At 43.4% G+C, this 27483-nt stretch overlaps 1 protein-coding gene across 2 annotated transcripts; it reads right to left on the reverse strand.

Annotated features, from left to right (window-relative positions):
• Positions 1-1476: 1476 nt before the first annotated feature.
• Positions 1477-26871, reverse strand: ap1m3 (adaptor related protein complex 1 subunit mu 3). Of its 2 annotated transcripts, none has more exons than XM_070908572.1 (12): positions 26737-26871; positions 21499-21655; positions 20741-20808; positions 20372-20502; positions 15267-15414; positions 13836-13962; positions 10297-10439; positions 8956-9027; positions 8496-8654; positions 6192-6317; positions 5638-5713; positions 1477-3064 (listed from the first exon to the last, which is right to left on the reverse strand). In XM_070908572.1, exons 1-12 carry the CDS (start codon positions 26776-26778, stop codon positions 3042-3044), a joined length of 1272 nt encoding a protein of 423 aa, XP_070764673.1. In that variant the 5' UTR covers positions 26779-26871; the 3' UTR covers positions 1477-3041. The 2 variants fall into 2 exon arrangements, with proteins under 2 accessions (XP_070764673.1, XP_070764674.1); XM_070908573.1 differs by having other exon boundaries at positions 10297-10445.
• Between the last annotated feature and the right edge of the window lie 612 nt (positions 26872-27483).

The raw sequence follows: 27483 nt of genomic DNA on the forward strand, positions 1-27483 counted from the left end.
CTGCATTGTTATTGAGTTTCATTTGTGTTAAATCATTTCAATCACCTTTCTGTGGAAGGGGGGGGGGGCTATGCACAGTGGAAAGTGAAGGTCGTTTGTGTTTGTAAAATGTTTCCAAAGCCTTTGAGACTCATTCCTCACATCGCCTTACAAAAGGTCCTGCATTGTGTCTCATTTGTGTGTGTGTGTGTGTGTGTGCGCACGCACACGTACGTGTGTGTGTGTGTGTGTGTGTGTGTGTGTCAGTCACGCCTCTTTATCTGTCTGCACATACGCACAGCCTATTGCCTTGAGACAAAAGGGGTCACACAGTAAAACATTGTTGGAGTGATGACGGACAGCAAACTGAAGGCACAATGCACAAGGCAGCGGCCTGCAGGGGCTGGCATAGACTAGCACCACTCTCTCTCTCCCTCTCTCTCAACACACACACACACACACACACACACACACACACACACAGAAAAAAGAGACTTCACTCTGCATTTCTTTTTTTTACAACACACACCGAAATCCTGTAATCCTTACTTACATGGATCTGTCTTTTGACCCACAGTATAAAGTTGCAGTGGCAGGCTGTGTATCCATGCATGGCAGCAAGGAGAGGTGAGCAGAGGCCAAGAGGGAGGCAGGTCTGATACTGAGGAGAGACGACTGTGTGGGAGGAGAGGATCCAGAGCTTTTCTGCCAGCCCAAAAATGCTGAAAACATCGGAACACAAACAACTTAGACCAGACAAAATGTGCTCTGCCCGTTTCGTGCTTTCACGTGCTACGTCAAAGTTCGGTTGTCAGTTTGGTGGTCATTAATCGTCTATTCATAAACCCTCCACATTTACTGCTTAAGCAATACTTCAATCGATGTTTTTAAAGTGGTCCGATCTGGACAGGTGTGACCCTGTTTGATTACCTATAGCTTTATCTCTCAAAATCGATCTCTCCGAGAAGATTTCGTATGAATGAATCCTGCTCATGCTTGATTGGGACTATGGGTTGTCAAGTAATTCAAGGGAAGTAGAAGTCAGACGAGTAACTGGTGAGCTTTCGAGATGCTGGTAGGCAGTTATCTTTGGAAAGAATCAGGGTGGCTGTTTCCCCTCTGTTAGCCGTCTTTATGCTACGCTGAGCAAACCTGCTGCCGTCTGCAGCTTCGTATTTGGTGCACAGACATGACATGGTATCAGTCTTCTCATCTAACGCAAAAATGTCAAACTATTTCTTTAACGGCATGAAAACTGCTTCACAGCTCCTCGACTTTTAAAGAAATAATGTATAATGTCAAAATGTCGGGGTTTGTTTTTTGTTTTTAATCAAACTGAGTATGTATTCCTGTATGGGATATTTTCAGCTTAAATATTTATAGAAAGCTCAAAGCTGATCTCTCCACTGCAATTCATCATATTATTTATCGAGCACAATTTGGTGAATAAAAAAAATAAAAAAAATCATCTTACAAACAAACAACAGTATTCCAAAACAAGATACAAAAAATGTTTTATTTCCAAATATATCCCTTTGCTTCCTATCGGCAAATAGTAATAATAGTACTTGATAAATTAATGAAAACACATGATAATAAACACTTAACAATCCTCATTGGTGTCTGAAACATGCCCCCACAGAAGATAATGGAGTGATTGTAAGGTTTTGTACTTAACAGCAGAGATGCAATAAATCGACACAGGACTCTCTTTCTTTGCTGTTGGCAGTGCAGCTGAGCTGATGTGTGGTGCAGTGCGTACACAACAGAGGGAGTGAGTTACACCACAAACTGCTTTGAAGACGTATAGAGGCCCGCAGAGGTCGCATATAAAAAAAAAAGAAGGAAAAACAGTTACCCAATATTCTCAGATTCTGCTAAGAAATCCTTTCAGGTTATTTTACCTTTGTCCTGCCCCCCGCCCCCTTCCTCCTCAAACCCCTCTTCTGTCCTTCCTTTTTCCATAGGGGACTAACTAGTACAGTATAAACAACAGATAAAAACACGCCAAAAGAGTCCGCACCATGCTCATTCCTTCAGTCTCTGCCTCAAAGCTGCAGGCTGATTTCAAGCACAAGGACAAGGTTACAGGCCCCGCGGGAGTGCGTCGCCGGTATTATGTTACACTGCCATCGCCTCTGACAATATTGTGCCTTATTAATCATTGATCTGGTCGCTGGTGTTAGTTTCAGTGCACTGGGGATTATATTCACAGTGCTAAAAGGTGATGACACATAGGGGATTTTTTTTTTTTTTAAGGCAAAGAACATATAATACAGCGGCTCCGGAAAAACAGACAGAGATTAACCGCCGAGTAAAAATGTAGTGTGTGTGGATAATAAAGAGGACATTAAGGACAAAAGATATGAGGAATAAAAACCCTTGCTGTTAAAGATGCTGACAGTGCCAAGATGTGGTGTTGCTCAAATCCAAGGGAGTACATGGCACACTTTTGATTTAGGAAAATCACCCATCTGCAATATTATGGCCCTCCGAGAAGTAAAAATTGACAGTGACCCGCCACAGTTCCTGTGTACTGGCACTACACAAACTGTTGGTTCACATAGTAGAGACACGTCCCACTGGACAACAGACGCAAGCACCCAAAACAGATTCTATATTTCGTAATATTTCTCTTAAGTTTTCTCTTTCCTCCGTGGAAAAGGTGATTAAAATAATGTCTCCTTCCAAAAAATGTGTTCCCTGTTTAAATTAACCTCGAGGGATATCACATCAAAAGCAAGGAAATGAGAGCTTGCCAGAGCCAGACGGTGTCATAAAGTCATCAGTTCATTATTCACATATTAAAACATTTCACTGGAGTCCTGAGGAACCCTAAAAAAAAAAAAAGAAAAAGAAAAAGTCACCGGTCAGAGGTGATGCAACAGCCTTTCCCGTCTGAGAATGTCTTGCCTTGTTTCCGTTCAGAGCCGGGGAAAGATTTCCTGTGTCCTCCTGCACTTGTCCTCTGCTGTCCATTGCAGACACGGAGAGAAGAGAGAGGGAAGAGGAAGACAGACAGAGGGAGAAAATATCCATTCGTCTAGCAGCATCTGTGCCCTTTAGTTTGTCCGGAGCTGGTAATCTGCCAAGAAATGTAACAGCAGAGCATTAACGCAGCTTTCTTCCCCTCATCACCCCTGCACATCCCATCACTGCCAATCTGCCCTATTAAATCCCTAAACAAGATTTGCACGAATACTAGCTGTAGTGGCATTTTCCTAAATCACATCACTGTGTTAATATTTAACACGTTCCTTTCTCAGACAGACACTTCATTCTCTGCAGACTCAGGAGCAATATCCCAATATTCAATTGGCAAAATCAGATTTACAGAGTTATTAAGTTGGATGTGTGTATCCAGGAGTGTCTGATAAAAGGATAACACTACACTTTGTACTTTTGGTTTGGGGCGGTTTTCATTTCTTTGAAGTCGAGGCCTTTTAGTTCCAGTTGAGGGAAACGTTAACGCTGACAATAACGACGGCAGTGTGTTTCTAACTTTTGCGGAATGAAACTTTGTTCTGGCTCAGTACAAACAAGCACGGCACATGCGCTCAACAGCTCGCCAGCTATTCACGACCGAGTTATCAGAACATGGCTGTCTTTTATTGAGGAAGTAACGCACTGTGGATCGCAGCTGAGCTGGCCAGTGACGTGAGCTTCACTGCACTGATTCAGTACAATAAATATTCATTTCTACTTGTACTGAACACCTCTAGAGCCAGGCCTCGTCAGCCAAGGCCAGCCAGGTTCTCACATTTGGCGTAGATCCTCCCTAGAGGAGCGGATATTAAAGTCTGTGGTTGTAGAATAAGATGTTAAATAATCACGTATGTGTGTAGTGTTTGGGGGTCCACATACTTCTGGCCATTTACTGTACTTGACATTACTGTCTGAAAATGTATTACTTCAAGGCATGAATGTATCCCCAATGCAAAAACATATAGATGACACTTAATACACGTTGGTGCTTGAAAATTCAGCATTTTCATTTCAGGACATCACGCCAACGATGCAGCTGCTTCTGTTCTGACCGCTGACAGTCTGATATCTGTGAAGTCGTCACTAACTGCTGTACGGTACGGCTGCTAAATGCCTGTTCACCACTCATTAATAAGTCAGCGCAGTCAGTCTACAGGATCAGGGTATTGTTTAATCAGTGCGAGTGTGTCTGCATGTAGTGCCGCGTGAAATGTGATCGTCACTGTCCTCCCTCCCCGTGTTGCTGATGGTAACAATAAGAGAAAAGCGATATCCTTCTCTCCCAGTCCCCCTACCTTCATCACTCTTCTTTCTCTCACCCTTACTCGTCTCCTGTCCTCCTCCTCCTCTTTTCCCATCTCTCTCTCTCTCTCTCTCTCTCTCTCTCTCTCTCTCTCATTCGCTGGTGTTAAGGCAACGCGATAGTAACCTTGGCATTCTCTGAGTGCCACCCTGGGAGCCTGCAGGCGCTCTGTGGCATCATTCAACCTCCTCAGCCCCTGACTCGTACCCGACACCTCCAGGTAATGTGTATGATGGATGTTTCAGGTTCATTCCTAGGGCGTATGGTAGGTATGAAATTTTTCTGACCGTGGTCCAGTGGAGATACTGGGTCAGTCTGTCCCAAAATTCATTGTGTTTAAGGTAGAGACGAAGCTTCTTGTATATTTCAACATTATTCCAGGTAAAATCTCGAGTTAGTGGGGTGATAAAAGTTCAGCATCGCAAACACTGAAACACCTCTGGGGTGTGATGCAGAAGGGTTCATTCCCAGGGCAGCGACTGAATGTACAGATCCCAGGCGACAGCTTTGATAAACAAATTTGACCGCATTCTCTCGACTGTACGGTAGCCCTGCGCAAATCTGGACGGCCGAGACGTGAAGAATTGTACGCTCCTAGCTAGCAGGCTTGTACAGTTTCTATCCTTGGCATCCTGTGCGGTGTCATTCTAAGCCCCAGAGGCCATGACTCATGGTGATAGAGCCAGGTAATGGATATGATGGATGTTACACAGCTGGGTTCACTCTTAGGGCACACACACTGAATAGTGTTGCAGAGAGACTGATCGTGACACCTGCTCTCGCAAAAGGAAAACATCATATTTAACCTCATGATAACCTCCTGGCTTTGGACTTTAGACAGAAGAAAGCGGAACAGCAACAGTGGAGTTCATAAGTCCTACACAATGTGGGCACTTCACATTCATCTTAATGAATCATGTCTTTTATTATGTGCTGGTATTTTAACGTCTCTGTCAATGTGCTTTGGTGTGTTTGAATGTGCTCTTCTCTTGGGGAGATGCCAATATCAAGCAAATCTGACCAAACCACACCAACGCAGTCCTGACGAGGCAGACACGTTGAGTTTTTGAGTGCTAAACTCTGAATACATAATACCTGCAGATGCTACAGAAATACTTATCTGAAAGCAGGTTTTCAGGGGATTTAAAACTACGGACGCAACAGTCACAACAGGCTGCCAACTTAGTGCCACAATCCCTGACCTCATGTAACCTTACATAATGAGTTCCACACAGTCAGATATGCAGATTCTAAATTTGGGGAAAAAAAGAGAGTAGAGGTGTCAGAATCGGTAGTGTGTGTGTGTGTGTGTGTGTGTGTGTGTGTGTGTGTGTGTGTGTGTGTGTGTGACTGTATGTGTTGGTTCTCACCTCCACTTTGTGTGATGTAGCGCACCCACGGTAATGCCTGGTAACCGCTCTTCTCTATGATCTTAAGGTAACGCACCTAGGGAACACAGACAGGTTAGATATAGTTATTTCACACACCGACATCTGCTGTGTATAGCCTGTGTGCCTCAGTGTGTTCATGGCAGTCCACTTATAGCAGGTGTAAATCGTCCCTGTCCATGACAGGATGTAAAACAGGAAAACTGAAGCACCTTAAGCTTGATATACTCAGGTGGGGATCACACATTTCATATATTTGTCATTTATCATTTGGCAGTTGTACTGTAATGGAAGATTTACACTCTGCGGCAGTGGAGAGCGAGCTGTGACAGAGTGTATGATGTGATTCGAAACTACAGGAAGAGGACTCGATACGTTTATTTAGCCTAGTGTTAGTAACGGCCATTTATATTCCCTCTGCAGTGCACCCCCGTGTGAATGTCAAGCAGCGCACTGTCGAAGAGACAGTTAAAAAACAAACAAACAAGGAAGTAGAACTAAAGCCTGTGTGAATGGGTGTGAATGAAGGGTCCAACCTGAATCCCAGACACGGTGAAATAGGGGATCTCAAAGTTAACTGTGATTGGTCTCTTTGCATCCAGCTCTTCACTCTCCACGCTGGGGAGCCCGAAGTGCGCCCGCATCATGTACTCCTTACCGCCCTGCGCACACGGAAACAGAAGAGGCCGCAAAGCTGTTACTGTGTACTGGTAAAACATTACATTCAGAGTGATGTTGTTCACAAAGCCTTTCAGGTTTGTCTGATGAGCTCGGTTCCCAATTGACACAAGGTTGTTTTGTCCGAACACAAAACAAACATTTGTATCCACGGCGACGTGAGGCAACTCCCATGTCACATCAGATACCAATTCATTGGGAAAAACAGGTTAATTATTCTTCAGACCAGCAACTGCGTAACACATCATCCGAGCACTGAGCCTTGTTAGTTTGTACTTTGGATTTACTTTCTGCAAATGGGTTACCTTTTTGACTTTAAAGCCCCTGAAACGTCACATCAAATAACTATTTCTCTAGAACATTTAAAATGTATGACTAAAGCAACAATCAAAGTCGTAGCCTTGTCATGTTTTATTAAGAGTTGAACACTCAAAGACTAAGCTAATTTGTTCCATCAGGGCCGTGTGGGTGTGCTCTTATCAGTTACGACAGACAGTAGCATGGCAACGAACGCAAACAACCCCACTGGTTGTCATCACATCTTCTTTTTTTGCCACATGCTGTTGTATGTGACGTCACCAGCTGAGCCCTGCCCGCTTGGAAGCAGCGAGCTCAGACAAAAAACGCAAATACAGACGAAACGGTCTCCTTAAAAGTGACCAAAACTGTTCTGTTCTGCCAGATAATTGTGTGCTCGTGTAGGAGCCTGTCTAGTCATAAGAAGCTGATTGGGAAAACACGTTTTTAGAACATTTAATAAACTGGAAAAACCGGAATAACTGATGCTAATTAACAGTGTTATTTTCCTTGCCATTATATAGTTGTGGTTGCCTACAGCTGATAAGAATACCCAATAAAATCTCTAAAATATGTACATGCTCCAGCTGATGGTAAATGGACTCATTTCTAAAAGCTGTATATACTGTCCCTGTTACAGGAGGGTAACGTTCAGTGTGTTTATCAGTCTCTTTATCACGACGAGCCACCGCTTCATCTATGTTTCCTCGACACCTCCATCAAACATTACAAGTTAAGTATGGTTTCCAGTGAGAATATGCAGTTTTACAGTGGTTGGTCGACAGCAACAGAGAAGAAATGTAGTGCAGACTCACACACGAGCTGGACAACAATACGTCACCAGTGGAAATTCTTAACCCTCCTTGACAGGCTGAAGGTGTAATGAATTACTGAGGGGGATATCAGAACTTGACAGATAAAAAGGAACCTCGACTGAATTAATGTTCGGCTCGCGTTTAAAAAAAGTTTCCTTCTGAATAGTTTAGTCCGCAGACAGCAGAGACTGACACAAAGACTGTGAGAGGAACAACAGGAAATGGAGAGATAAGATGCGATCGTGTGTGTTTTTCTGTGCGTGGGGAGGCTGATTGCAATGTGATAAACAGCTGCTGTCTCGTACTAGTCAGAGTCAAAATGCAACCCCATTTTTTTTTCGACACTTGGCCTGGTTCAAGCTTATGAAGCTATGATGCATCATGAGTGGCGGAGGAGGTACGTAAAAGTAGCAACAACTAAGTAAAGGACCTGCATTCAAAATTGTACCAAAGAAAAGTATTAGCATCGAAATATACTTAAAGTACCAAAAGTAAAAGTACTCATTATGAGAAGAGAGAATGGCCCACTTCAGAATAATGTATATTATGTCACTGGATTACAATTATTGACGCATTAATGTGTACATGCATCACGTTAATGTTGCAGCTGATAAAAGTGGGGGTCACTTCAATTACTCTATATACTGCTGGGTAACTTGTGTTGCCCCGGGGATAAATACATTCATATCTTATCTTAGCTTATAATAACACATCATAATGTATTTGTGGTATTATTAATCTGTATCTGCAAAGTAACTAGTAAGTAAAAGTATGAAATAAATGTAGAGTGAAAAGTACAATATTTGGCTCCGAATTGTAGCGGAGGAGAAGTACGAAGAAGCAGAAAATGGAAATACTCGAGTAAAGTACAAGTGCCTAAAATTGTGCAGTACTTGAGTAAATGTACTTAGTTACTTTCCACCACTGTGTATCATACTGATGCTGCTCTGCCTTTAAAACCTGATAGAGGTGGAACAAGATGCATCAACACGTACTGAATGCTAATTTTAGGTTACAAACTGTGATGTTCTGTTGAGTTGTCTCACTAACAGGGAAAGACTTGATGTTCCACTGCACCACGCTCTTCTCGGGCACCCACTTGGTGCTGCCTGTGCTGGTCTTGAACTTGGGTGAGTCCGCATCACTGGGCACTGGCACCAGAATGGACACATTGTTGGCGGTGGACCGGCTCTTAAACTGACTCCGGGCCTGCGGGAGGTGACAGAGGATGGAGTTCAAATGTCGTCCGAGACCTTTGCAACAACAAAAGGCCACGCACATCCAAATTCAAATCAAGGTCTTTATGATTATGCACACTGCAGCTTGTTATTTTTCAAGTCTGTGCGGCCGCCGCTGCCTCAAACAGATGGTAAGCGGTAATCCACCTGAGAAGTATGTGCCATAAATACTAAATACGTTTCAGAGAAGAGACTAGACGAATGGATAAGGACATGGTAGTCTGTGTGTGTGTGTGTGTGTGTGTGTGTGTTTGTGTGTTGTTCATCATTACCTTCACCTTGATCTCCACACGGCTGTGAGAGAACTTCTCAATCACGCTCTCGATCCATATGAGAGGCTTCACCTGTCAGAGAGAGAGAGAGAGAGGACAAGGTCAGAGAGAGAGAGAGAGAAGAGATTGTGTTTGTACAAGGGAGACAATAACTGTTAAGAAGGCACAGCAGACCCCCCCCCCAGATATAGTTAAGGTCATCAGACGACATGTACGCCAGCATGGCAGGATGAGAGGCAACATGTGGCGTAGTAGGTTAACTGAACCACTATTTATCTTGACGCATGTGAGTCATTATTACAGGGCACTGACGTATATTTGCAGCCATATTGCTTATTTCTTAGTGTGACATTTTGACATAATAAATACTTTGCTACAAGCAAATAGAAGCTTTCTTAGTTCATAACTTGGCTGTCCACTTTGTTCTCTTTTAAGACCAATTACGTCAGTATATCTGACGTTGTATTGACACCCTGCGGACAGCGTAACCCACTGGTTGTGTATTGTGTGTTACATTGCAGCTCCTTATGGTGATGATGATGATATCAGTGTGATGTTTCTGTCATTCCAGCACGCAGGCAGTGTACACACGTATGGCCTTCTGAGAAAGTACAAGAAACCTTTAAAGCGTACTTTAACCGACCGACCACAGTGACTGCAAACTCCACAACCGGTGATATTTATTATGAGGACTACTACATACTAATCTCTAATAGCTCCTTCTGTTATAACTGTTAAAACAATGTATTTAGCAATTCCATTACTACTGTTAATACTTTACTATAGCAGCTACTTACACGGTCACTACCATTAGGAGGCAGATATTGATCGATATTAGAGAGTTTTAAAACGAATGGATGCTGACGTATTGACAGATAGTTGTCTTTTTACGCAAACAGTTGTGACGATATTTACAGAGGCAAGATACTTTGCAGTTGAACAATAAATAATGACAGTGACAGTAAGTATAAGACCACGATGAACGTTGGACAGCGAACGTCACCGCAAGTTCAATCATTATAAATACGAACAAAAACATGGGTAATGTTTTAAACATGAAATAGGTAATAATAATGTTTCCACACTGCAAGTTATAGTTACGTATTTGCCAACATAGACGTCAGTGCCGATGCGTCTGTGATATCAGCCGATGTCAGCCGATATCTACCAAATTGAGAGTTTGATTAGAAATGATCAGTTTCTGTTCTTGACCATTCCAAGGTTGTGAAGGTGTCTGTGCGCACACTTTACTGTGAGACAAATAAGAAGTGTGTTCTTGGTGTTTGCTGGTGTGTAGGGTGTGTGTTGCGCGGGAATCATTTGTCTGTGTGTCCTACTCACCGCTGTGTTGAGGCGGTAGGACATGAGCTCGCTCTCGCCGTCGGGGGGGATGAAAGAGATGGTGCGGTCGTTCTCGAAGCGTGACAGACGGACGCACTGATGAAACTTCACATCCTCCAGCTCCACTGTCTTACTCTTCTCTCCTGACACACACACACACAAACAATACACACACAGAAATACACAAAAAAGATTGAGAGGCTTCCACGCAGCCTTGGGGAAATCAAGGTCAAGGTAATGATGACTGACAAACATTCACTCAGTCTCTCTCTCTCTCTCTCTCTCACACACACACACACACACACACTGTACACGCAGTGTGCTACCAAATCCATCTGCCCTCTTCTTGCCCCCCCCACTGAACAGTTATTTTGCTGCAACACACAAACACACACAAACTGCCTGCCTTCAAAACCTGCTGCCATCATCTTCTCCCCCCACTGAAGCCCATTCAGCTGCCTCACAAATATAGCCACACCTGCACTAACACACACACACACACACACACACACTTGAGGTCAGTTGAGGTGTTTGCCAGACACAGATGACCTGAGGAGGAGACATTAATCCGGAGTCGAAAAAGTAAATTAAAACGTAACAAATCCTCGGTTTTGAGAGGCTGAAAGCAAGTGATTATTTGGCTTTTTTGCTCGATCAATAATGACTATCATTCATTTTCTGTTAATCAACTAACGCATATAGCACTAGAGTACACTGCATCTGCAGTCCGCTGGAGAACGGCCGTCGTTCTCCTCCTCTTTGGTTAATGGAGGGTGCCGAGTGGTGGGAAAACTGCTGTCATGACTGTGGGCCTTCAACTAAATCCCCCATTCAACGGCTAAAGCCTGCCTCACCTGCTGTAAATGCAACCCTGGACCAGCACTGAGGCCTGACGGAGAGACTGTGTGTTGTGTGTGTGTGTGTGTGTGTGTGTGTGTGTGTGTGTGTGTGTGTGTGTGTGTGTGTACAGTATTTGAGTATGCACCTTCATTGTTCATTGTTCTCTCTTGAGTGTGTGTACGTGCATAGGTTTATGCATGTTTGCTCGTTTCTCTATTGATTTTTGTGTGTGTGTGTGTGTGTGTGTGTGTGTGTGTGTGTGTGTGTGTGACATTTCCTCATGTCATGAGTGGGGAATGGCTGAGGTCAGGTCTAAGGAGAGCACAACACTCCTGGACAGGGAAGCCCTTTAGAACAGCTTCTGTCTCTCTCAGTCTCTCTATTTCTGTTTGTTTTTATGTTAGTAACACACAAACACAAACGCACACACACACACACACACACACACACACACACACACACACACACACACACACTCACACGCAGCGTTATCAAGAAGACAAGAAAGAAAGGTCATGTGGGACACTCTCTGTCATTGCTAGGACCTCAGGGGCCGGAAGAAGAGACAGGTGTGTGTGCTTCTGTGCGTGTGTGTGTGTGTACATGTCGGGTGAGGATTGAAGATGCAGCAGTGTCCCCTGTGGTTCACCTTTAAAGCTGCTCTCACCTGTTTCTGTGCTTTTAATACACAGCAGCAGACAGGAGGAACCTAATCTGTTTTCTGTCTGCTGCCGCGCGGCAAGAGGAGAGACACAGGGAACCGTTTCACCCAGACATTTTTGGGGAATGTTTCTGTCCAAAAGCATCTTACAGTGCTGTGATGTCACTGACGTGTGTGGCCAAAGAGACGACTTAACAAAGACGCCTCGGCATGTAGAGGTCGAAGAGGAGGCGCAGGACATGTAGCCTGCAGAGCTGAAAGCCATTCCTGGATTCTTTTCTGGAGAGAACATGAACATGCAAATCGTTCCGCGTTCTCAAATGTTGAGACACGACGCAATAATACGACCAAAAATACAAGCACGTCAATTAAAATAATTTAAAATAATTATCAGATTAATTGACAATGAAAATAATTGTTAATATGCTGCATCTCATCTGAAGGAAAAAACAGCAACTCAACTGACGTGATTATGATTCATCTTGAGGGTCTACACCTGCTCACATGTCCTGAAGGGTTACAACTCACCCGCTATTTTAGATAAAAGGCGTCAGTGTTTGTCCTGACTGAATGAAAACAGGCTTTTTGTGGGCTATGTCATCTCATGCGGCAGTTTTATGAGAGCGACTTGTATGACACTTCACTCAGCTCCTCCGTAGTGACCATTCTGGACTTCTGCCAGCAGAGGGCAGTGTTAAATGATCTATATTCTTTTCACAGTTCAGCTGCATCCAGCTGAGATAAAATGTGCAGATCAGGGAGACATGATAAACACCAAATGACTGAAAAATGATATGTAAAAAAGTGTAACTGCTGAGGAGGAGAGTGTAAAACCCATTTTCATATTTGTATAAACATTCAGTGTGTGTTTGTGCATCCGTCAGTGTGTTTGTTTGATCATTATTTCTGATCTTTTTTTTTTTTTTTTTTCCTGAGGATATGTTATTTCCCAGACTGCAACACACAGCAGGGGGATTGTGGGCTGCATATCCAGGATATCCACAGACCCTCACCTTTCATCTGCAGGGCTGTAGCCTGGGGTGGGGATTAACTCCGAGGCAAAGGGGCTAGACAGTGATGGGGCCTTTCCCTTTCACTAAGGAGCGGTAGGGGTGGGGGGGTGAAGAAATTTAGGCACAAGAGAGGAAGGAAAAGAGGGAGAAGAAGGAGGAGAGGGTGCGGTAATAGACGAGGAGAGACGTAGCAGTGGGAGACATTAAAGCAGAAATTGGGAAAGTAGGAGGAGAGGAAAAAGACGAGGAAGGATGAAAGCTAAGCTGAGTGCGGGATTTGTAGAAGTGAGGGGTTTAGACAGAAAGAGGAGGTGGAAGTGTGAGGGTGAGTTCAAGGAGTGACAAAATGAATAAGCAAGTGCTCAACCATCAAACAGTAGCATGTTTACAGATCATTTTTTGGCACTTAAGCATAGTTCTCGAAAGATTTTAAGGCAAATTTGGAAAAGTACATTTAGGTTGAATTATTTTCATTTCATCCCCGTAGACAGTTTAAAAAAAACTGTCAAATCTTGGCGTGCGGGAATGACGAAGATCTCGTAAATATTCCTCTCACGTGTCACGAATGCATAACAGTCTCTCGCTGTCTGCTCAGCGTGAGGAATAAAGCGGTCAAGTCCGACTGAAAGGAAAGGCGGACCAATGAGACGAACGGTACTCATAAACCACTGCACTTAACCTATAAAAGACTGCATTCATCAAGAAGCAGCAGAATTATATTGTCAAACTAAACAGTTGTGTGCTTTGCATTAGTCAGTGATTCCAAAACCAGGGGTGCATGCTCCCCAGAGAGACCAGGAGACCGAGCCTGAACATCCACACTTTTAAATGATTGTAGCAACATCAATTATAATTATATTATTTAAATAATCAACAGCGCTCAGTAACATCCACTTTAAAAATCAACACAAAAGAACATATTTGGAACACGACAGATGGTGTAAATGAACGTTTGGGAACCACTTCACTGTCTAGACGTATAACTGTACAACTACAGACAGTGAGACTGACTCACTGTTACTTACTGCCTGTGATTTCAAACAGCACTTTGTCATTGAGGCCCAATCTGAGTTCCGGCATTCCCGACAGGACCACTTTGAGCTTGATGGTGCCCACTATTTCACTCCGCAGGACGCTGCCATTGGCACTCACCTGTAGGCGGAGGAGCAAAGCATCACATTAAACAAAGTGAAAGTAAACTGGAAGTACACAAGCTTCACTGTTAAGAGCACACAAACGTTGCTTTGCGCAGATCAGTAGTAAGACGGAATCACAAGGGCACTCCTGCTCATGAACTGGGAGAAATCAACAAACAGACTCATACCCCAGATCAGCCTTTCAGCAGATACAAACAGACTGAGGAACGAGACTGCAGAGCTCTCGGCGTTCAGCGAGAGGAGTGTAAGCAAGGCATTAATGCGAAAGAGGATCAAAACATTTTTTTTAAAAAGGTCCCTGGTCACAGAAAAGGGAAGGAAGCGGCAACTGCGGCTCTCCGGCAGCGGTTAAATACCTACACTTCATAAAAACCTGCAACTGTATGTTGAGTTGTCCTTGTCGCTTCAAGGACATGAAATTTCAGAGGAAAGCCACTTCTCTTCCCTCTTCGTTCAGAACACGCAGCGTGTTCGCGTGTACAAAGCTGTTCTGCTTCTTTTGCTGCAGGAAGTCTGAGCCCTTGACTGCATTCCTCAGTAAAAACAACAATGAAGTAAACTAAATGTATTAGCTTATGAGTCGGTGTTATTATTAGATCATTAGTTAAAAATTCCTCTCCCTTCTTAAGGAAATAGTATTCATTCCACTTTCATCCCATGCATGGGGACGTTTCGCTCGACATTTTACAGCAGTTAAAACATTATAAGTAGGTAGAGATCATCTCAAAAGTTGCACGTGATGTGTCCTAATGTATTTTGTCTGCCTCACTGACGCAGTGAAGAAACATAAATACCACAATATGACACTGAGAAAGAATAGCGCATTGTTGATATCAGAGACTGTTTCCTTCGCCATTCAATTCAAGGAAAGAGGAAACTGTTTGAAAGAGTCAAAAACGCGGCAGGCAATTTTAGCAGTGACGCACCTACGTAGCCTCAGGGAAGCATTCTGTTAAAGAAAATCCATGAGGATGGGTGGAGAATGCACTGAGAGCTGATACTGACCTTAAATACATGACTGGATGAGTCAGTTATGTGTATTTAAGACTTCCTGATTAGTGGTTTCTGTGTGTGTGTGTGTGTGTGCTTCTTGTGACATTATTTATTGTGGGGAAAAAATATATATATATTTGAAATCCAATAAATAGATTCAACAGCAACCAAAAAGAGCAATTAACACAAAATAAAGCATTAATAACTGCAAGGCTCGCTCTTTCTGTCTCTTGAGTTGGGTCTCATTTTTACTTGAGAATGTGTTTTTGTAAGATATGATGATGACAGAGCAAATATTGTCCTCACCAGTAGATTTACGGACTCAATGACGTCCATGAAAACTTCGTTCTTCCTGTACTTGATGCCCTCCGACCGCCACGACACAGCGTTGGTGACGGTGGCAGGAGGTCGCGGAGCCCCGACCTCTAGTTTATGACCCTGCTGGGTGATGTACCTGAGAGAGAGAGAGAGAGAGAGAGAGAGGCAGAAAGAAGTTGTGATACATGTCAAACCGTTTTCTAAATTCAGTATGTAATCACCGCAAAAACCCATTAAGTAAGTTCATCAGCATAGTTATTAGCTACTAATTGTCATAGTCCTCGTTAAGATGCTTCAGCAAGAGACAGAGTTTCCAAATTTGGAGAAATACAGTATCTCAAGAAACGGCTGCCGTGTTAAATAATAATTGAATCTCCTAATCTCCTTGAGAGACTGTCAGCTGACAGAGGAGTAACATCGCTGAAGTCTCAACAACAAAATAAGATTCTTAATTTGAAGGAATATAAATAGGAAATGGCAACAAGCAGTATGTTTTTGGGGTTGTTTTTTTTTTCCTGCAACATGAACTCAATCTCTCTTGAGGAATGTTTTTTTTTTTATATTTTGTATTAATCACACCTCGTGGCTTAAAAATAAATGAGCTATTCCAATGTGAATAAATTAAAGAAGCTTGTTGTATGAAGTTTATTCATGGACGTAATTGGAAAATGGAGATTTACATAAACCCATTGTGACTGCAGTCACTGATAATAATGTGACTTACTGTTTACACGATGCAAAAAGTGTCAACCAGGAGATGCCAGAATAGCTTTAATTCAATCTAATAAGTTTGGATTCTTCAAAGATTTACTGGGAGTCACTTCTTCAAGAAATCCCATCAATGGATTTTTTTTAATGGTGGTGGAAAGTCTTAGGTGGGTTAAGATGCAGTGATTACGATAGACATGTGTCTTAATGCTCATCAAGCCATTCAGTGATGTCTGATGTCTAAGTCACAGATGGTAGCAGTAGCATTGCTGCTGCTAGCTGGAGGAGTAAAATGGGGGATTTTAATCAAACATGAGGTATTACTTCAGAAAATTCAGGAAAAGCAATTTCGAAAAAATCTGATGCTGCGCAAATGACAGCTGGCAACGGTGGTGGAGTTGAACAACTGGAGCAAAGCTTCTTGAACGCCACGCAGGCGTGCACGTAGCACAATATCAAGAATCAGAGGAAGCACAAATTCTTACGTAATCAATGAAGAAAGAATCGTGCAAAGAAACTGATGCACACTTGCTCCAAGTGTGTGATGAGCATTTACTTTTTGCTAAGACTTTGACTTTTAAATACTTAAACCTGGATTTATTTATTTATTTTTGGCCAATTGGGAGCAGCGCGACAAGCTGTAAACACAACACTGGAATATTATCATCTCATATAGTTGATTTGGTGAGTGCGTTAGCATACTGTTGGGTTTCTGTAGGAAACACAGAACAGCATTACTGTAACATTCACTTTGAGTTGTGTTTCTGGACACCTGGCGAATGAAAGCCCAACACTCTAGCTACTTTTAGCTCTCACTCCAGAGGCAAAATATCGGTCTCTTCAGCTGCTAAAGGCTCCACTGTGTTCACCAGGTAGTCGCCGACTTTGTCTGTCAGCCGTTTGGTGGAAATGATACCAAGGAGAGCGGTGAGAGCGAACCAAAAACAGTAAAGGCTGGAAAAGCAACACAATGAGCTGGGAAACGTTAAAGCTCCATGGAGCTTAGGGGATCTGCACAGTCCGGTGATAATTCATGACACATGTATTCATTTGATCCATTGGTATTCTAAAAATATGGATTTGTGCAGCTTTAAAAGAAAATAAATAAAAAAAGACGTTGAATCAATTAGTTCCAGCCTTGACTGTGAAAAATAAAAACAAGTCAGTTGACTGTTTTATATTTACATGTTATAGTTATCAGCAAGAATCTGTTCATCCAAGATCCATCCATTGAGCCCCTCATTCACTGCGCAGCACTGCAGGTTGTCTCTTAGTGTGCAAGCTTTGTGTTAACAATCCTCCGACTGTGTCCAGGGAGACATAACGACTTGTCATGAGAATAGGAGGGCGCTGCACACAGATAAACAACATGTGACCAGACACCTGCCACTGCAGAGCTGTCTTCTTTTTTTCACACACCACCCAATAATAACTCTCTGGAATATAATGTCCGAATACATATTTCACATTCAGTTTTTATTTTGTTAGATATAAAAGTGATTGTACGGCGCCAATATTTTATACATTTAACGCAAATTAAAAAAGGACACAGATCCTAACTGCTCCATCCCTGAAGCGATCTCTCGTCTCCTCCCTCTGTGTCCTCTCTGCTGACCTCCTCTCTTCCCCCGTTCTCCTGTTTCCCCCAGTCAGTGACTTACTGACCCAATGTTCCACATAAGTCCGCTGTCCTCAAGCTCCTCTTTTACAAAAAAAAATTAAAAAAGAGGGAAAAGTGCACAGCCAGCGGTAGAGCAAACATCGCAACGACTTGTAATTTCATTATTTGTGACTGTGTCTGTTTGGAAATTCTGCAGTACCCAAAAAATCTGCCTGAGACAAGGTGGGTGAGGTGCCACAGCTGACTCTTAGGTGGGTCGTATGACGTCACATGTGTATGTACGAGGTCTGTCCTTTCGGTTGACTAAAATACAGCAACATGAACGGTATGCGTGCCCTACGTGCAGCTTCTAATTTGAGAGGTGGGCTGCATGTAGTCACGCACAAGTCAAACAGCTCGGGTATTAATAATGAGCTGTTGCCACGAGGGAGAAATATCAAGGGATAGAGGGCAGACAGGCTGTAAAAGCCCATTGAGGCACATTTGTGGGCTACATGAATGAAACTGCCTTGACTTTGACCACAAGTTTACACTTTCCAGGGAAATTGAGCCATTTGGTCTTAAATCCGATCAGTATTAGTGGTGTATTTGTGTCATTGAAGTATATTAACTCTATACCAGATTGTTTGTTTGTTTTTGCTCAAATAACTAAACGCTTTTTTTTAATCTTTTCAGCAGAACTGATTTATTTATTATCGTCACCTTTTGAGTTGATATGGTGAACTTGTTGGCGAACCGGTGCTTATTTACTACACTCAGCAGCTATGGAGCGACATTATCATTCATTTAGAGTCGTGTTTGTGGCCACATGGTGAAAGTCCAATATTCACTCTGTTTTTAGCTCTGTGATCTCTACCAGCTCCTGAGGGAAACATCTGACTCTTTAGCTTCTAAACGCTGCACTGTGTTCACCAGCGAGTCGCAGGAAGTGTACAGTGAATTTTTTAGCTGAAAACAATGAGCTGAAAGTTGGCGCAAAGCACCGTGAAGCCGAGAGGAGCTGCTGGTTCATCACTATGAGTGACCCCTTTCACGCTCTTATAAAACACTGATTATAGCCGCTCCAAACTGTTCAAGCATGGGCCAAGTGTCATGACTCAGGAGGCCAATCAGAGCCTACCGAACAAATACAAAGCACAATCACTAACCGAAGGGTCTTGTTTTCAGTTCAACTGCACACTTCCTATCTGATGTCAACAACAAAAAGTGCTAAATAAACGTTTTAGATTGATTGACGGATTGAGGCAAAATGTTCTCCCTAGTTTTCTGTCCCAGTTCCTCCCACCTAGAGGGGTCTTGAATACATGTTGACACATAGCAAAATCTGAAAGTGCTGAGAGATGAAAGGCGGTGACAAGTGGGCTTGGGGTCGACGTCGGGTTGTTTTGCTGCTTTGCCGTTTGTTCTGTTTTGCCCCGATTCTCCTCAGAAATGCTAATGAAAGGATGTGGAAGCGGGGGTTGGCAGCAAACTGACAGATTAGCATAACAATAGCAATCATAACAAACACACACACAGGCATGAAGGTTCATACGAAGGCACACACATGAACACATTCACATGCATATGCATCCCTGCAGTCTCACTTCTCTTGCATCCACCCACACACACCCACACACACACACACACACATTCACACATTTACACTTTCACCAGGTAGTTTGTGTTATAATGTGGTGGTATAATGTGGTGGTTGGGGGATGAAAAGGTCAGAACTGGAACAGCCTGCAGACAGAGACACACAGTAAACGTGAGTGTGTACTGTGTGTGTGTGTGTGTGTGTGTGTGTGTGTGTGTGTGCGCGCACAAGAGAGAAATGACACTTTTGTACGTCTCCTCGGAGAACAGAAGAGCAGGGCTTTTCTGTCTGAGAGTCTCGAGTGTGTCCAGCTGACGGTGTCATTGTGTTTGAGTGCCAATAGGAGCCTGGTGATTATCAGCCCTATTCAGACACCAAACACACACACTGTACACACATACATACACGCACGCACACACTTGCGACCTCAGCTAAGCCTTGGTGCACAAACAGCACACGGAAATTAAACATCAATCACACATATATATATATATATATATATATATATATATATATATATACCAGAAAAAGCCCAACCACATTTGAGATGTGAAAAGGGGAAACATTGCACAATGCAAATATGAAGTTCACCATTCATTAGGAGCAGAGCTAATCATGTGCACACAGAACCAACGTTACCGTGGCACTGTAAAGTGAACGCCCCCCCCCCCCCCCTTCCTCTCTGAGGAGCCAAGAGGAGGGCAAAAGCAAAAACAGCCCTGCATACGCAACGTGACACAAAACACTTGTGGAGCTTCCAGTTCATTTCGCTCACCGCGTAAAGTGCCGCCATTCATTGCAGCTTTAGTCACCAGCTGTACTTTGTTGAATGAAAAGACAGCAACAACAAAAAAACTGAATCATCATGTACTCTTACTCCCATCTCTGCTGGTCACTTACAGTCTGAAATACAAAGCTGTTATCTCACTGCAAAACTTCCATGTTCTGCTCACTTGACCTCATGTGGTTAACATTAAAATCAGACTGGAGTGCAGTGAAACTTTAACCTTGTACCTTCGACAGCCTGACTAGTGTTACGCTTAAAATGCCAAAATGCAACGTCGAATTTATACATTTTGAACTTTCTTAAACCAGTTCTACGGTAACTGCTTCACTTTTAAGTTTCGCCAAGAAGGCGAAATCCTTATTGCATGCCCATCGCTGTTTGTGCAATAGTTTTCTTACTCTTGTAGGATCTTGCTGTCAGTTGTCTGAGGGAAACCAAAGTCCATCACCTCGTCCATCAGCTCGTACACTGTCACGAAGTTGTCCCGAATGCTCTCCTCCTCAAGCTCCTTAAAGTACTCCTTGAAGACCTTCACAGACACACACAGGGAGACGTAGTTCGGCACACACATTATATCATACAAGTTGTTTGGCTGTGCATTCATGCTTTTTGCATTGTGTATTTGGTAGGGAAAGTCTGGAATCATATAATCTGCCACTTCAATTAACAACTACTCAATCAGGCCGAGTGGGTTGATAGCACGTGTTGAACACAAGTAGCAAGTGGAAGTTAAAGATTTGGACTAAAGTGTCGGGGGACAGACGCACCTGGACAATTTTATAGAGAAAGGAGTACACCAGGGCAGCGTTGGCATTCTTCTTGGTCATCGCCACCACTGAAGAAAGGACGGTTAAGAAATACGTGTACATCTACATGTGACAGGTACAGTCCCTCGAGTTGAAAAACCTGCATATTGTCACGAACCAGAAATGGACAAGACGGAAGACATGCAGTGAACATCTTTTAAAGATACTGTGGGTGGTTATGAGATGAATGAAATGAAAAAAAAAAGTTAGCAGAATGCATCACACTCGCGAGCAATTGAGAACATGGCCACGGGGAGGTAAAACAGCTCAGCCGTCTAATGCAGTGCACTGGGAATACCACTTACTGCAATATCATGCTGAATTAATAATGTGTGAGGCGGTCTGACTGCCCAATCTCGCGTTAAGAAAAAGAGGATACACAGTGGCTGTGATACGTGATGTGACGAAACAGAAGCTGCCTGCTGCAGAGACCTGAAGCACAGGACTTCATATGGAGCTGGAGGCAGCTCTATTCAGGTATCAGATGCTGTAAATCTCTGCTACACTGTATATTTACTCACCCCTCTGCATATATGATAATGAATACACATGGCTGATGGGACATTTAAGTAGAAAGTAGGGATGCCGCTTACTCTGGGAAACTATACTATGATAAACTGGGGAATTTCTTCAGACCCACATTCAGTTTACTACAGTAAAGGCTCATTTTCAGCAGACAGAACAAGGCACGGTATTCAGACATGAACTCAAATGGATACGGTAAAGGTTGCTGTGCTTGATCCACAGGAAGTGCGAGGAGCCGTGGCTGACCATAGGCGTCATCTCGGCCTCCTCTTCTCTCTTCATCAGGATGGGCATAAAGTGGTCAATCTCATTCATGTCCATGTTCCCCATGTAGTTACGGCAGATTAGCACCTGGATCCATGGCGAACACAACAGGCAGAAGACGTCATTAGAGAGCCACCACTCAGACATTAATATTTAAAACTGAGCGCTCAAGTCCAGTATTCTTAAACCAGGGCCCAACTTTTACATATTTTGGGTTCTAAATGATAAACAGGTGCAAAGGGTTTTTGGAATTGGTCCAAGTACGTCCACTAAAAGTGCTTGTTTTTGCCAGTGACAGGCCCAGATTGTTATCGTAAGCGTCTGACAACATCGTGGAAAGGGTCCCGACAGAGACAGACCACAACCAGGAGTCTCGTTCAAGGAGTCCTGCTCTGAAATCTCAAGTTGTTGCAAGAAGATGGCGGTGGGCGACCGTTTGTAAAAGAACAGGTGGGTTTGTAATATATATATATATACCTAATTACTTGTGGACATGTCTATGATTGCAGCCTTGCCCCGATTCGAAAGACGGAGCCTCTCATGTGACACCCTTCTTTCTTTGAATCTAAGAGACATGACATTCTGACATTTACTAAACACACAGTTGAATCCATTTTATTTTATTTGTTAGGCAAACAAACTCTGTTGTGGATTCACAGAAAATAATACACGCGAGATAAATAACACATGTCCAGACCAACCAAAAAAGATGAGCCAGAAACTCAAGTTGCACTGCCAATAGCATTGGATGGGATTTGAAGTGATGACAAAAATCACATTTACCAAAAATCGACCTGCATGTTTATGTCAGAGAATTGCACAATTTATGTGCAATATTATCTGCTGAAATTATTTTCAACCTAGCTTAGGTCTGATCGCTTTCAGGGACTGTGACTAAGACAGAAACAGTATATCAGGTGCTGTCTTGACATTTGCAAGTCGCAACTGTGACTGTGACGATATTTCGGATCAGCCCACACTGTTCTTCACAAAAATGAAAAGATTCATTTCATTTAGCCCCCGAGAAACCGCCAAACCCTGTAATTTTAAAAAGACACACACTCACACACACACACACAACAGGATGAGTCAGCAGTCTTGCTAGAGTCCAGACACACAGAGTGAAGTGAAGCAAGAGATCAAAGCTTCTACGCTTGAGGGATCTAGATGATACACACACACACACAGGCCCCCCACCCCCCTTCTTTAATAGAGGAGTCTGTTGCGGAGGGGTCACACTGGGGCATATACAACAAAGGCAGGAGGAAATAAGAAATAAAAAAAAGGAAATGCCAGGAAAGTAAAGTAATCTGCGAGTGGGGGGTGGGGGGGTTTGTATGAACAGGCCACTGCTCAGCTTCTGTGAGAGGAGACTGAAACCACAGAGCGAGTAGTTCAGAGGTCACCCCGAGAGAGAATGAGGTATAGACAAATCCTTGTATCAAAAAACAACCGCTGCAACACTGACGGCCCCTGGGAAAGTGTCCCGGGATGTACTTTTGTAGTTCTGGAAGCAAACTTTGAGAAAAATAAAAGAAATAAAATAAAAATAAACACGACAGCAAAAATGTGCAACTTATTCTGAACTGCAAATTTAGGCCTGCCATTATTATTACTGGTCACTGAGCCGTACTCTACAGCTGATGAGTGGACGTGAGGACAGCGGCACATTGAGACGTTCGGAGAGTCGCCAGAATGCTGGTTAATCCTTTGACAATGCATACTGCTTGTGCGGCTGGAAGACGTTTGTGTCCCGGGCTGCGATCGCAATGACGATTTAGGCCAGCTTGTGTTTCACCTTTAGCACAATTACGAGTCCACATATCACTGTCATGTCACGTCGGTTCGACATGTGTGTCAGTTAAACTCTTTTTCCTAAAAAACAGAAAGCATCAGATAGCGGCGTATGCTCAGCAGAGGCAGAGCACATCAAACAGAACACCTCACACAAACAGTTAGCATATTTCATGGCCCGAAGCAGAGCGCAGCTACTTAATAATCCAGGTCTCCCTAAATTCTACTGTAAATGTGTTACTTACTTACTTAAGACACTACACTGTCTGATAAAAACATATTCGGGTAAGGAGCGTTGGCTTTTACGAATACTCACTGCAAATCTTATAACATCTACATCGCTCCATTGCATTCCTACAAATGTAACCACACATAACATTCATATATGACAAGTGGCTCAAAGGGGTTCACATAGAAATGGATGAGAGTGAAAGATTAAAGATTAAAAACAGATGGAAAGAAGGCAGAAGGGGATAAAAAGGGAATACAATTAGAGAAATCGAGCACATGGAAACACTTGAAACACAAAATAAGGCATATTACAGAGGCAGACACATTTATAAAAGGAAACGACAACAACATTGTTTCTATTAAAACCACCGGTGGCCTTAAAAATCACCACTCATTCCAGGGATTTAGGGGAAGTTCGTTATTGGGGCTGTTTACAATGCGCGCAATCAATAGGAACCACTCGCCTCTGACCTCTAAAAAAAAGGCAAATGGCAACCAGAAAACCCTCACTGGGGTGTATCACCGGAGGGCAAACAGGAACAGAAACGAATCCACGTCTCGGAGCATAACTCCATTATCACTCTGAGAAAAATGCGGCAGAGCAATGGTGATGTTTCAGAGTGACACGGCTGTGGGGAGTCAACAGTGGCTAACTTGTAGATGAAGCAATGGCACGCTGAAGAATGCAAAAAGACGCCACTGACTTGGTCCATCAATTGCAACCATTTAGCATTGTGCGTGCTCACAGTGCCTCTTTTTCTGGACAGCCCGAGGTCCAATGTTGCGCAGCATTCCCACTTCAACTAAACCCAAGAGTCCCCACCCCGTGCTGGAAGCCCTGTGCGGCGGCACTTAGGCACAGTGGTGCACTGAGCACTGTGCACTAACGGCGGCATGATAACATTAGGATAACATGGATGGCCGGCAGCGCCTTTGACCGTGTTCACCATCTTAAGTTTTTGCATATTAGCATGCTAATATTTGCTAATTATTGCAGGTAAAGCATTGGACAAATGAAACTTTTGGTCTGATGATGAGGGCAAATGGACCACAAATGTATGCACCAAGTTTCAGGGGTTAGGGTTAACCAAGAGCCACGCGGCTCGCGTGGCTAAAGAACAAACTGATTGGACTGATGAAAATAAGTCAGTCTTGGCTAATTCTGGCACATTTACACGCCAATGTTGATGAATGGGGCACTGTCCCTGAAAGACAAATGAACACAAAACTCAAATGCTCGGCTGCTCACGGCAAGCCAACACTTCTGTGTGTCATACTCTCTCCTTGAAGATCCTACTGGGAAGCACTGGGAACAAGCGATGCCATGCTGATTTCAATATTCTGACATTTCGGTCTACATAGCTGGTCCCAGCAGCCAGCAGCGTGCGGTCTCGTGTCCAGGAGCTACAACTTGGAGGACGGGGGGGTGGAGGGCTGAGGGCGGAGGGATAAAGGGCAGAGGTGGAAACATGGCTTCTGTAGTAGCGGTGTGTTTTCAACTGTGTCTAGAAGCGTGTGTACTGGAGTGACCTGTCTACCCGTACATGATTGGTTTTGGTTGACAAGGTTTCTTACAGGATTATCTTTATCGGCAGTGTCATATGCCATTATTTTCACTCTGTCCTGCATTTTTGGAAATTATGGCTACAACACAACAGCTGCTTTTTTCCTGCTCTCAAGAGGACAGAGGACCTCGTCTGGTCAGGACAGAGGGGGCGAGAGCACTGAAGGTGGAGAGCTACTGGCTTGCCCCAGGGTAGAGACAGACAGACAGACAGGCAGGGAAAGAGAGCAAGAGAAAACCTTTAATCTGTACAATCAGACAACCAGGCTATGAGGGACTGATCCCTTTCCCTGATGGGTGTTGTCAAGCATATAAGGCTTCTTCAGCAATTCCTTTTCTTGCTCTCAAAGAAATGAACCCTGTGAGGTTTAGATGTAAAACCAGATGAAGTGAGACATAGTGAAAATTCAGTGTCCTCTTCTACTCATCCCACACTACAGCATGCACACCTAAAAACGCAGTTTCAGAGACTGCTGCGATGTTATACAGTCGTTTTCAGATGCTATTAGGGCTGCAACTGAGGACTATTTTCATTATTGATTCAACTGCCAATTACTTCTTCAATCAATGGTGGAAAATGGCGAAAATGTGCCCCCAAGAATCTCACAGTTTACAGAGGTTAAGTTTTATCTGACCGAAACCCAAAGAGATGCAGTTTACTGTGTCGAACCGATCAGTCAGTTCCTGTTCCTGCCTCTCGAATGCAAATATTTGCTGGCTGTCCCCCGGCGCCTGATAGTTAGCTGATCATCTTTTGGGTCCTTAAGCGCGGGCCGAAAAAACAAAACATGCCATCTGAAGACATCTGGGGGATTGCGTTGGACAATTTGCACACTTTTTTTCCTACAAACTCAATGAATCGAGAGCGATTATCTGCAGATTAGTTGATCTTAAAGCCCCTTGGAAATAATGTAGATGAAAGCAGGGCGTCCTCACATTCGAGGAGCTGACACCAGAGCGTGTTTAGCATTCATCTTTTTAAGGGAAAAAAATGACAGTCAGTTAATTTCTTAATCGGCTTGTTGTTCCAGATCTGAACACTGTAGCCTGCAAGTGTCTTAAATATGTTTGTTTTTTTGTCTCTCAAAATGCATTTCTAATGTATGTCAACCTCATGTTGACACAATTCTCCCATCACATTAAGTGAGCTGCACTGCACATCTTATGGGACGACCAGTCGGGGGGCTGCAAAAAGTAAACTTTGAAACTTTGAAACAGGACACATCACAAACAATAGAGGCTGCGTCGCTGCACAAGAACAAGCCCTGTTTGTGTGTGTGTGTGTGTGTGTGTGTGTGTGTGTATATACTCAATATTGGAGGAACGAGTTTGGCAAGTTGAGCCTACAGGACTCATACAGTAGCTCAAGTTAGCCTGTCTTTGCCAGGAAATTGAAGTATTCGGCCATAATATGTACAATTACTATAAGACACCGATACAAAAAAAAAAGAAGACGAAAATCTCCTTCAATTCTGAGACATTTCTGGACTTTCCAGCAGCCAACATACTCTTTTTTTTTCTTGTAGCAGGTGCTCCGTTGACGTCAACTTCCTCCGACAACAAGTCGCCACAAACTTACCTTTCCCTTCAGGTCGAGGATAAATATCGCCGACGCCGACATGTTGGCGGAGAAAAAAAAAATCCTCGCGAACAGGAACTAGCCTGGATGATACGTGGGTCTGCTGTAAGATATGGGTCACTTAAAGGGAATAATGTTCGCTCCCATCATCCTCCGTCCTCCTCTCCTCCCCTCTCCTCAGTCGTCGCGTTTCGCCGCGACTCGCTGCTTTTTCCCCCGGACCGGAGCGTCAAGCTAGCTGCAGTACAAGAACCACAACTTCCGGCGCTGAACGTAGGCTAACAAGATTACCAACGGCGTGAAGTAACGAAGCACATTTACTTACGCAGCTCAATGTACATGAGCCGTTTTTGAGGTACGAGTACTTTACGATTACTTGAGTAATGCCATTCATCATTGAACATACCTGTACTTGAGCTAAGAAGCACCTTGAGATATGAGCAACTTCTGCTACTTAGCGTTTAGCCTTGTTTATATTTTGGCATTGTGTAGCACAACAATTTCCCTCTGGATAAATAACGTCCTATCTTGTCTCATTTCTCAGCTACAGCTACTTTTGCAGGTTAGACTTTACACACAAAACATACGACCAATTTTTACAAATGTTTGCGTTGTGAAAGAGGAAGCCACGCAGTTAATAAAGCAGTCAGAATTAGCTAAACGTCGACCAACTACAACTTTCAAGTACTGCTTTTATTGAAATGCATCAAAAAGTCTTTCGATACATCAAGCACATTTTATAGCAAA

Source organism: Enoplosus armatus, chromosome 7 (assembly GCF_043641665.1).
Source record: "Enoplosus armatus isolate fEnoArm2 chromosome 7, fEnoArm2.hap1, whole genome shotgun sequence".
In the NCBI taxonomy this organism is placed as follows: domain Eukaryota; kingdom Metazoa; phylum Chordata; class Actinopteri; order Centrarchiformes; family Enoplosidae; genus Enoplosus; species Enoplosus armatus.

What these genes read in the sequence shown, in the direction of transcription:
- ap1m3 (XM_070908573.1), bottom strand. Translation starts at nt 26,778, where the DNA reads ATGTCGGCGTCGGCGATATTTATCCTCGACCTGAAGGGAAAG. An exon ending in CAAGCACAGCAACCTTTACC is followed by an intron (nt 20,809 to 21,498) that starts GTATCCATTTGA and finishes TCCTTTCTTCAG; the next exon opens with TGGTGGCGATGACCAAGAAG. An exon ending in CTACATCACACAAAGTGGAG is followed by an intron (nt 3,065 to 5,637) that starts GTGAGAACCAAC and finishes ATTTCTTGGCAG; the next exon opens with ATTACCAGCTCCGGACAAAC.